This window comes from Echinops telfairi, unplaced genomic scaffold (genome assembly GCF_000313985.2).
Source record: "Echinops telfairi isolate 266 unplaced genomic scaffold, ASM31398v2 ScPeMD7_5;HRSCAF=22, whole genome shotgun sequence".
In the NCBI taxonomy this organism is placed as follows: domain Eukaryota; kingdom Metazoa; phylum Chordata; class Mammalia; order Afrosoricida; family Tenrecidae; genus Echinops; species Echinops telfairi.
This window is the reverse complement of record NW_022103901.1, coordinates 25445261-25457352: the sequence shown is the minus strand read 5'-3', so window position 1 is coordinate 25457352 and position 12092 is coordinate 25445261. Positions and strand designations below refer to the sequence as shown.

The 12092-nt window shown below is 45.6% G+C and overlaps 1 protein-coding gene across 1 annotated transcript in view; it reads left to right on the top strand.

Annotated features, from left to right (window-relative positions):
- TMC5 (transmembrane channel like 5) overlaps window positions 1-12092 on the top strand; it is a 59321-nt gene that overhangs the window by 10662 nt on the left and 36567 nt on the right. The window contains exons 4-6 of the mRNA XM_004706088.2: window positions 4027-4126; window positions 8540-8624; window positions 9563-9811. Coding sequence (XP_004706145.1) covers window positions 4027-4126; window positions 8540-8624; window positions 9563-9811 — 434 coding nt within the window. The remainder of the gene's footprint in view (window positions 1-4026; window positions 4127-8539; window positions 8625-9562; window positions 9812-12092) is intronic.

Here is a 12092-nt window from a genome sequence, read left to right as displayed (position 1 = left end):
AAAAAAAAAAAAAAGAAGGGGATGGGGAAGTGGAATCACACAGATCTGGGCTTGACACTCAACTCTACTACTAACTGCCTTTGTGACCTTAGGCAAATCACCTCTTTGGCTTTAGGGTTTCTTCCCTATAAAATGGGGCTGATGATAATACCTATCCCATAGGGTTACAAGTGAGGTATTCTATTAAAAAGGATTTGTCTCAATGTAAGAGCAGGTAGTCTTACTGTTACTCTTGGGGTAGTTGAGTTCTAGTCCAAGTTTTCCAGTTAATGATAGTGTGGCAGCAGGCGGAGAGTCAACTCACCGCTCTGAACCTCAATTTCTCCAGCTATTACATAAGCAACTTGGCCTAGGTGATTTCTAAATGAGGCCTACTGGACAGGAATTGTGCACAGTTGCAGGATATAAATGCAGGACTGTGGCTCACATAACAAAAGGATTTCTGATCCCATGGAACAAGGATGAGCTCAAAGTTTGTTCAGCAATTCTAACCATAATGCCTTTAAGGGATGCGACCCCTTCTAAATTTTTCACTACCATCCTTAGCTGGTGAACATTTGTTCTCATGTTATCAAAATGGTTGCTTCCAGGCAAGAAAAAGGAGAAATGGGGAAGGGTAAAAGAGCATCCCTGGAAGCCACATGTCTCACTGGGCAAAAGTGGATCACAAGGACATCTTTAGCTGCAAAGGGAGCTGGGAAATGTTTAACTAAGCACTGTGCCTTCACCATAAACGGTACTTCCTGCTGATGTCCCTGGGGAAAGGGAAGATGGATCATGGAAAGGGGCATAGTGGTGCCTACCACCCAAGAAGGTCCCTCCTACTAACCTAAAGGGTTGGTGGTTCAAATCTACCTAGTAGTGCCGCAGAAGAAAAGTCTGGAAATCTTCATCCATAAAGATGCCAGTACAGGAAACCCTGTGGATCTGTGTCCTCCGTGACGCATAGGGTCACTAGCAGCTGGAATCAACTCAAGGGCAAGGCCTTTTTCTTCTCTTTTCTGGTTTTTGTTGTTGTTTTTTAACCACTCAAGGTGGAACAAACAAACTCAATCTTAGAAGAAACACAACCTTAGAAATGAGGATGGCAAGACTCCAACTGGCTTATTTCGAACGTGTCACTAGGAAAGATCCATCACTAGAAAGGGACATCCTCCTTGGGAAGTCAGAGGATCAATGAAAAGGGAAGAAACGGTCCGTGCGATGGACTGACCCAATAGCCACCACCATGGATCCAAACATACCAAAGATTATGAAGACAGAGCATGTCGTCCTGTTGCACATGAGTGGAAGCTGAAGAAAGGGCTCAAATATAACAGTGATGAGGAGGACGCAGGACTGGGCAGTGTCCTGTTCTGTTGTTTGTAGCGTCGTCGAGGTGAGTTAGAACCGAACCACAACCATGAGTCGGAATCAACTCAGTGGTGATGAGTTTTGAACAATCACTCCCACCCAAGGGTGCCAGGCGATATTTGTATCACTCTAAAGCCATGTGGATTTATAGAGGTATATGAACTTATAAAGGTAAGCTATGAGTTCTAGGTGAGAGGCAAGAAATTCAAAAGAAAAGGCTACCCTATGGTTATGAGTCATTTAGAAGAAGCTCTGCCTTCCGTTTCTAGAATCCTATTGTCTTTAATGAAGGATTCTGTTTCCAGTGTCTTACCTGGTTACCAAGACAAAACTCTTTGCAGAAGAACACGCCTCCTTGCTGCAGAGATCTCTGTGTAGATGTGGGCAGTCAGGTCGTGATTTGTGTGGGGTTGATTTCACCCTGACATTTTAGACAATGTGAATCCCATGGTGATCATCCACCATTTTCCTGGAAAGTTCTAACAATGCTGGCGTGACTGCTGTATGAGGTTTTGGGAAAACCAGTCCAGGGCAAAATAAAGCTTGAAGGTGGCAGAAGATGTCATCTGATGACCAAGGGACTGACATCATCCTAGAGCTTGAGGATATCCCATCTGGGGTTCAAAGGCACCCATCCTCAAAGGAGGTTTTGCAAGGTCAAGTGCTAGTAAACTCAAGCTTCAGCAGGGTGACATCAACTCCTGACGTCGACATGATAGACACTCAGATTGTCAGCAAATGGGATTACAAGCAGGGACAGCATGTGACATTGCTTTCGACATCTCGGCACGAATCCGTTTCTCCCACCCATCACCTCTCAGAACATGGGAGCCTCGACACTTCTTGTACTTCACTTGAAAGCATTCAAGGTAGTCAAACTCTGGGGAGGAGAAATCTTCCAAGCCGTCCAGTTTTTCTTTCTTTGTTTCTTTCTTTTTCAGTTTAAGACATTAAGTAGGTTGATGGTTTGGTAGCTTAAGTGAAGATTTGTTAGGCAAAGGAAGGGACCACTTGGAAGCACCCCACTAACAAGAACCTACTTTTATCCAACTCTTCCTGTGCCTGGTGCTCTGGTGAGCGCTTCCTTGCCTTTAGCCATTGGATTTGGATTTTATTTTACTTGTCCCCACCACACCTTTGAGGCAGGTCCTCCTGTCACCCCCATTTGACTGATGAGGACATTGAGGCTCAGAGATATTAAGTAACCTGTCTTTGGTCACGCAGCTAGTAGCTGGTAGATCGAGCCTCCAAAGCAGGTCGGATTGCTTGGTCTGAGTCCTCACCAACTGTTTCTTCCTTGGTCCAATGTCTCCCTACTCTGGCTTTAGGCAACACAGAATGGCTCTGATTGCAGTGTCCACAGGGAAATCAGATGATGGCTGATGGCTGATGGCTTTTCTGCCAGTCTGCTCCTTAGTCAAAACAAAACAAATAAACCTGACGCCAAATCTGTTTGGTCCCATATTACTGCCGTTGGCTGCCCATTGAGTGGCTAGAATAAGGCACTTCACTACTAGTTACAGAGGTCACATCTTTGAAACCCTTATAGAACAGTAGTTCTACTCTGCATACATGGGGTCTCCATGAGTCATCCCTTTATATTCCAGGCATAAAGTCCACTCACTTCCTCCAGGTATAGGAAGAAAAACTTCAATCACACCCGAGTACTTTGTGGGCTGAAGTCCTTTTTCTGTAGACTGGGGAGTCCCTTCACACACTTCTGTCTCTGGGCATCTCCGTGTTTTCTCTTCTTCTCTTCTCCCCTTCCTCCTCCTCAGTCTACTGCCCCTCACCATTCCCTCAGGAAAGATCCAAAGCCCTTGTCTTTAGCAGAGATTTAGTGGACATCTTTTGGGTATGCCCTTACCCGGTGTTTCCTTGAGTAGTTCTGGCTCGTGATGGGAAGAGAAAGAGCCAGTCTGTTCCCGGCACATCAACTCTACTGGCCTCCACTGGCTTCCCTCATGGGACAAGATGGTGACAGCAGTTCCAGGTGTCACATGCACACACAGCAATATGGAACAGAAGGAGGATCTACCTTGTTTTCCCCCCCAAAGAGAAGAAACCATTTCCAACAAACTCCTCACAGACATTGGCCAAAATGGAGTCACGTGATCATGTCTAACGGATTCACTGGCCAGGGGAGCAGAACCATCAAGATTAGCTCAGACTCCTCAGGCCCTGGTCCTTCTGCTTGGGGATTGGACCACCCACACATAAGTGCCCTGGGAAAGGGGCGAGCAAAATAGGGATTCTGTTGGGGAGGAGGGAATGACTTTAGGTGATTTAAAAGGTGAATCTGAGTTGAAAGGAGAGAGGTGTGTGTTCAGAAAATCATTTGACAGTCATCAAGGGTGAAGAGACTCTTGGCCTGGAGTGCAGGGGACAGAAGAGGGAGCCAAGAGATGCAGATGAGAGAAGAGAAGTGGGTTTGTTGACTTTGCTAAAGGCTTTTTTGAGGGGTGGGGGAGTGGGACACAAAACTCAACCCAAAACACCACCCTACAGGTTTCACAAAGATGCACATCTTCTTGTTTGTATTTCTAATCTTCAGAATCCCTGCTTCCATGGTCTCTAATTTTTTTGTGCTTTTTTTTTAATGCCATATTTTAAATTGTTGTTATTCTATTAAGGAAAGAAAAACCAAAAACTTTATTTTCCTTTCTTCCACAGATCAAAAGCTAATTGCCTCTCTAATACCCCTGACCCCAAGAGACAGAAATAAAGCCATCAGAAACCAGCCAAAGACCATGGAAGAGAAAAGAAAACTCAGGTATGAACATAGGCTTTTCTTTTTTCCAAGGTTCCTGAGAACCTTGATCTTCTACTGTGGGGGATCAGCCTGCCCACTAATGAGTGAGTCCAAGGGGTGGTTGTGTAATTGAGGAGTAAACGAAAGAGACATCAGACAAGATAAAGCATGCAAGGGCTCACCTCTTCCATGATGACCCGCACCAGAATGAGACTGTACTGTATTGACTCACAGACTCATATGATCTCAGGCAAGCAAGCCACGCTAAGCATATACGTAACAGGAAGGGGCTGTACTAGAGGAATGCATGTGACAGGAGGGGGATGAGCCAGGGGTACACATGCAATAGGAAGGGGTTGTACTAAGGGCACATGTGTGGCAGGAAGGCACGTGTGTAACAAGATGGGTGGGCTCGAGAATCAAGATGGAAGCCTCACCTTGTTCATCTCTGAGCTGACTTGACCTTAGGTGTCTTTGAGCTCTTCTCCAGGAGAACCATCTATGATGCTTATCTGAAGGGAGTGAGCCCCCATCTCAAGGTTGTCTCCCCTCTCTCTCTTGCTTATTGTGTTCTCGTAACCCTGTCTTCCCTACTGTTCACTCATCTGGGGCTTTGTTTCTTCTCTCCCCTAACTCCAAATGCCCCCTGAGCCTCACAGCTAATCCCTCACCTCCTTCAAGATTGTCCTCCACAAAAAAAGATGAGAGAAAGCTCTGAGGAAACCTTCACACTTGACACTGAAGACACTCTTGGGAGGCCACCTTGGAGCCAAGGATTAGACAGGCTGATCAAACGAACACGTGAAGAATGAGCTCCTCCTAACAATCAGCTGTGCGAGACCTCATGGGAAACCTTTAGCCTAAACCAAAGACGAGAAGACAGGGTGGGGAACCAGATGGAAACAGGACCCCGGGGAGGAAATAGGGAGAGTGCTGGCACATTGCAGGGATCGGAGCCAATGCCACGGGATAACTTGTGTGTGAATTGACTGGGAAAACGGATTTGCCGTGTAAACGTTCACCTAAAGCCCAATATGTGTGTGTGTTTGAATTGTCAAAGGAGCCCTGAATGGTGCAAAATGGCTGAGAGCTTGTGCACAAGAACAGCGTGGAGCCATAGCTGACCGCCTCTGGCGTCCCTATTGCCAGGAGGCATAGGTCAGACATGCCTTGACCGTCATCCTCCTTCACTCCATTCTGACGCCAACCATTCCCTCTACAATACTCTTCCTCTTCTGGGTTTGATAACTTCATTGTAATGTCTATACAGTTCTTGCGGGCAGTACTCATGGTTAAGGGAGTTCATTAAGGAAATTAGCAGGTTGCCACAAGGCAGGATCAGTAAACAGGAAGGCTACAGTCATTGATGGCCAGCAACACCTCCCCTCGGCCAGTAGTCAGATCTCTCTCCAGTCAACCTCTCAGCCATACGGTCCCGTGATCTCTACCTCCATGAACCAGGAAGCCAGCCTGCTGTTCTGCCTCCCGGTCTCATAGTCTCGGTACTGCTCCTTTGTTCTGTTTCGTGGTCTCCTTGGCCTCTCGTCTCCACCTGGCTCCTTGGCTCTGCCCATGGTCTCCATGCAGTAGCCTCTGGTCGTGGCCGCCAATACTTCAGAGAGATCTCGCATGGGTTCCATTGATGGCTCTTCTTCCAGTGGCCTGGGGTTTCTCTCTGTCTGCTTCGACGATGGCTGTGATACCCAGATGAATGGTTTTGATGGAGGTGTGCTTATCTTTTAGCCAACCATACATACCCCCAAGGAAACAAACAATGGTGACTTCAGGTGCACTGTCAACTCAGGGAAAGACTCAGAATACACTCCACTAACTTAATCCTGTCTGTTAGCGTAGCCGAGAACCCCCTCCAAAATGAGATTATAACCACAGGCATAGAGGCTAGAATTTATCATTCGTCACATAAGGGATTATGGTTAGAAGGACCAGGTTCATTGGTTGCATCTCAACTTGGCCACAAACTGTAGAGGTTTGTGGTTTGGGTCTACCCAGGCCCACCTAGGAAGAAACACCCTGGGATCTGCTTCTGAGAGATCTCAGTAATTGAAAACCATATGGAGCACAATTCCATTCTGAAACCCATGGGAGGTCCATGCGTTGGAATCCACTGGAGAGCAATGTTTTGGGTTTCTTTCATATTAGAGCACAGTCCCACCCCAGCATGTCCCATCTCCTACATTGCTCTGTTTTGTGTTTTTCTTTCCCATGCCACAAATCACCTTCTAATACGGTGAACAGTTGATCTACTTGTTAGATTTACAGGTAGTCTCGTCCTTATGATGGGGTTTCATCCCTGAACGTCATCACACCTGCTTATGACGGGGTCTCGTTCCTACGATTTCATTACAAGTCGGTCATGACATAAATCAGATACCTCTTTTTGTTAAACTTTTCATTATGATTGCCTTTTATTATCATTATCTTTATAAATCTGAGCTTCATTTGCCTTTTAAGGTTGGAAACATTTAATACATGTATAGATATATTTTAATGCTAAAATACATAAAAATACACAACTAATGAAAATGTGCTCCCAACCATGAAGTTGGACATTGTTGGCATTTTGTCAGTTGCAGTAATAACTCCGCTTGGGGCAGGTTCTGGATTACCCCTGAAAACAGGGATAGTGTTTCCAGCCTGAAAATTTGTGAGAGTCATCTGTCCCATCCTTTTTTTTTGGCTTCTTGTGTTTTGTGGTAGCGTCTCACTGCCTCCCGAGTCTACCGCTCAACTCCGTACAACCTAGCTCAGGTTTCATTGCCGAGCGGGCCATACATAGCCCACTGTACGGCAGGGTTCTGAACATTAATCTGGAATATTTGTGAGTGGACATTTGAGAATGATGTACATTGACATCTTGAAAATGCAGCATTGTATGAGGGGGGGTTCAAAACGTTCTTGGAAAAAGTCCATTTCCCCACAAATTTTATATGTCATCTTCAGAATTCCCCTAGAGAACAGAGTTGGACTGCTCCCGAGGGTTTCCAGGGGTGTAAATCTGTATGGGAGCAGACTGCCTTACCTCTCTCCTGCAGAGCACCTGGTGGATTTGAGCTGCGTGCTGCCCTGGTGGTTGGCAGTCCCACACATAACCCACTGTGCCACTCGGAATTGACTCAACGGCAGCTGGTTTGGTTTTCTGTTTTCTTGTGTAGTACATATCAACAGTGGTAAGATGTACACCCCCAAACCACACACACACACACACACACACACACAAAGCCTGTGATTCTTTGTAACTTGAATACATAGGACCCCACCTCTATTATTGCATATTGTCTTTTCCGGCACGGATGTCAGCTCCACAAGGCAGGGAAGCCACACTCTCTGGTTCACTGTGTGGGACTATGCCTGGCATCCATGTTGTAGGCACTTAGTAGTTATTTCTCATTTTATCGAGGAAAAAAAGCTTATGTCCAGTTTGGCTCAATAAAGCAAAGTGGAATTTGCTAGGAGGTTTCCAGGAAAGCTTTTTCCTGATAGAGGAGGACGGGAGAGAGATGGAGAGAGACACAGAAAGAGACAATCCGAGAGAGACAGAGACACAGAGAGAAAGAGACACAGATGAGAGATGGTAAAAGGAGGAGGACACAGAGAGTTGGAGAGAGATGAGGAGAGACAGAGACACAGAAAGGAGACGGGGAGAGATGGAGAGAGGAGGGACTAAGGCACACACGGAGGAAGAAACAAAAATCAGAGAAAGAGACCGAGGTGGGAAGGGAGCCCTGAGCCCTTCTCTTTTAAATGCGACTTTACCGTGCTCTCAGGGGAGGCGGACAGGACACAGCACTTTAGGTCCCCATCCAGCACTTCCTACGAAACTTGTTCAGAGCCATTGACGACCTTCTGGGTCTTCATTCGCCTTGTGTGGCGATTCTTAAGACTGCCGTTTGGCTGGTTCCGTTTCATCTCATTTCCCTGCCGCCTTCTATACTCATCTCGGTCTTAATTTTAAAATGTGTTCTTAAAGCAATTACTGACCCGTTGGTCTCATGTAAGTGACTCTTGGTTTAGAGCCCTGCAGTACTTATGGGTTCTGTTCAGTAATTTTTGAGCCAATTTGTTATTTAGCTACAAGGTGACTCGGAGGTTAGTTTTAGTTCAAGGTTTGAAGAGTGATGCAGGGCAATCGTCTTGAGGAGTCTTCCAGCCTCAACCAGTCCAGGGAACCTATATTTTTGGTTGGTTGGTTGGTTGGTTGTTTTCAAAAAGCTTTTGCTATTCTGTTCCATGTTGTTCCTCTATTCTGTCAGGGTCCCTTTATTGTGGTCCTCAACAGCATGGGCAGTCATGGTAACATGGTACCATCTAGTTCTTTGGTCTCAGCATAGATCAGATCATGGTTCATGATGATAATTTTTTTAATGACTTGATTAAAGAACTAATGTCTCTCACTTTCTTCTGCTGTTCCCACAGGACAATGGTTGACAAAGAGAAACGTAAATCCCATCTTAGCTTTAAGCTCAATTGCTGCACCCAGTGTCTGAACTCCATTTCACTGGTAAGACGGTGTTTAGTGCACCTGGCAAACTGGGCAGAGTGAAAACAGGGAGGTAGATTGCAAGTCTGGCTAGACCAGAGGATGTACACTGGTACAGATAGGAACTGAAAATACAGGGAATCCAGTGTGGATGAGCCCTACAGGACCAGTGGTGTGAGTGGCGATACTGGGAGGTAGAGGGAGAGTGGGTAGGAAAGAGGGAACCGATTACAGGAACTATATGTGACCTCCTCCCTGGGGGACAGACAACCGAAAAGTGGGTGAAGGGAGACGTCGGACAGGGCAAGATATGACAAAATAACAATTTATAAATTATCGGGGGCTCATGAGGGAGTAAGGAGCGGGGAGGGAGGGGAAAAATAAGGACCTAATGACGGGGGCTTAAGTGGAGAGGAAATGTTTTGAGAATGATGAGGGCAATGAATGTACGAATGCGCTTTACACAATTGATGTATGTATGGATTGTGATAAGAGTTGTATGAGCCCCTAATAAAATGTTTTTTTTTAAAAAAGAAAACAGGGAGGTAGAAAAATAAGTGATAAAGATAGACCAAAGGAGATACCAATTCGGGAAGATAAACAAAAATCCAAGGCTTTTTTACTCCTGGAGTCATGGAAATTGGGTCAGTATGGGTGAGGAAAGGAAGTTGGGAAGGAGGCTGGTAGGAGCAAGGTTTGTGAGATTGCTGAATTTGATGAGCAAATTACCCACGTGGGCATTACCTTCTTCAATTCATCAATCCTTCAATGCCAGCAATCCTGGAAAGATAATAATAACACTCACCATAGAGGGTGGGCAGAAGGGTTAAATGATTTAACATTTGTCAACTCACCTAGCACAGAGCTCAAAAACTGGTGGCCATTCATCGATTACAGTCCCTGCTCAGCAGGTATTTAATGAATGACTACAAAGCCTCTCTTTTGTGTCCTAACTCCAGGCTTACCGGAGATCCCGGAACAACCTATCGGAACTCCTCGATTTCATCAGCCTGTGGCAGAAGACGCTCAAGGTCATTGGAGGCAAATTTGGAACCAGTGTCCTCTCCTATTTCAACTTTCTGAAGTGGCTTTTGAAGTTCAACATTTTCTCATTCATTGTAAACTTCAGCTTCCTTGTAATCCCTCAGTTGACCGTGAACGAGAAGAACACCCTCCCCTTCACTGGATTGGAATTTTTAACGGGGGCGGTGAGTTCTCCATTTCCTTGGTGCACAAGCATCCACCCTGCATCCAGCACCCTAGAAACCAAGGGATATGCCTAGCTGGTCGGCTCATCCAGACCACCTTATGGCCTGGGGGTTGACGGATGGGGAAACCGGGTGTTTAAAAAAACGATCTCTTTTTTCTCAAAATAACATATACTGCAACCTAGTAGAGTTTGTGTCTCCAGAAGTAGCCACTATTGACAGGTGGACATTGTCTTGTCTATATTTGTCTTTTCTACACATACGTGAACATATTTGCAAGTATATTATAATATTTAAAACAGAAACTGAAGTACACCCTATGTACCTATACTGTCTGTATTAGGAAATGCTGTGGGGGCCAGTAGGTCTGACCTCCTCTGGCTTCCCTCGTGGGAAGGAGAATCCAACTCCCCATCTGCCCAAAGATGATTCCTCGGAGGCAGAGGTCAGAGCTGTCTCCACCCTCCATCTTTCTTTCTTTTATTCTGACACCAACCATCTCCCTTGACCCTCTGGTTGGAAATCCCTTGCAATGGCCACACGGAATTCACGACATGTTCCTAGAGAGTTCTTGGCTTTCTTTATCATTGGATTCAGTGGTTGGCACATGCATTTGAACAATAGTTGTATTAACTGGTTTTCCTTGTAGCTATAGTATATAGTATCCTCTAACCGAGCGACAGATCTGGAAAGGTTCTTTCTGAGGTTGATCATGACATCATCTATCTTGAATACGTCATTCTTGGCATAGTAAACCCTATGATTATTTGATTGAAAATGGCCAGTACCAGTCCATGTCAGCTCACGAATGCCCAGGATGCCGATACTTTAGGCACGCCACTTCACTTTTGATCACTTCCAGTTTTCCAAGATTCCGACTTTGCTCTGTCTGCGTTGTTCAGGCTGACTCTGAAGAGGAACAGGTAACGCTTCCCAGTATTGTGGATGCCTTTCAGCCTGAAGGGGTTCTCCTCTGGCACAGTATCAGACGATATTCTCTTGCTATTTATTCATAAGGTTTTCCGTGACGAATCCCTCAGAAGTGGAGCACGTATTCCTTCTTTCCAGTCTGTCCTTAGTCTGGAAGCTCCACTGAAACCCGCTGGTCTCGGGTGAGCCTCCTGGTATTTTAAATTCGGAGGGCATGACGTGCAGCATTACAGCCACAAGCAAGCCGCATAGCGCCATAAACGGACAGACAAGTGGCTTTCTTAAGCACTCATCTTCCCATTTTCCCTTCCCACACACTCCAATCCCTGTAACCATCAATCAACTTTGGTAGTCACTAATAAATATTCGCCCATTCTAAATATTTCATATAAGTTGGGATAATGCAATGTTTGCCCTTTGTGCCTAACTTATTTTACTCACCAGATAGGAAATAGTAGACAGCCTAATTCTTCTCCTGTGGAGCACTGGATGGGTTTGAACTGCTGACCTTGTGGCTAGCAGCCTAATGCTTAACCCACAGCACCACTGCATCTCCTGAGGTAGTCAAGGTTCGTCCATGTTGTACTGTGTATCAAAATTGATTGCTCTTTATGGTGGAATCCTACAGGGACTTTTTACCCCTGCAATATTTCGTAGGTGACGACATGAAAAACAAACCCATTCCCAGGAGTCAACTCCAGCTCATGGTGATCCCATAAATGGCGGACCAGGACAAGGCTCCGTAGGGTTTTCTCGGCTGTGATTTTTTTTTTTAAGTCCTCAAAGTGACATGTTTATTTTTGTCTTGGCTGTAATGTTGACAGAAGCAGACCACCAGGGTTTTCTCCAGAGATCATGCTGAGTGGGTTCGAATTACCAACCTTTTTTTTTCAAATTATTTTACTGGGGGCTCATACAATTCTTATCACAATCCATCCATCCATCCATTGTGTCAAGCACATATGCACATTTGTTGCCCTCATCATTCTCAAAACATTTGCCTTCCACTTTAGCCCTTAATATCAGTTGTTCATTTTCCCCCTCTGTCCCCACTCCCCACTCCCTCATGAACCCTTCATAATTCATAAATTATTATTGTTTTGTCACAAGTTACACTGTCCAACGTCTCCCCTGCCCTCTTCTCTGCCATCCATCCCCCAGGGAGGAGACAATACTTAGATTCTTGTAATCGGTTCCCCTTTTCTACCCCACATTCCCTTCACCCTCCAGGCATCGCCCGTTTCACCACTGATCCTGAAGGAGTCATCTATCCTGGATTCCCTGTGTTTCCAGTTGCTATCTGTACCAATGTACATCCTCTGGTCTAGCCAGATTTGTAAGGTAGAATTGG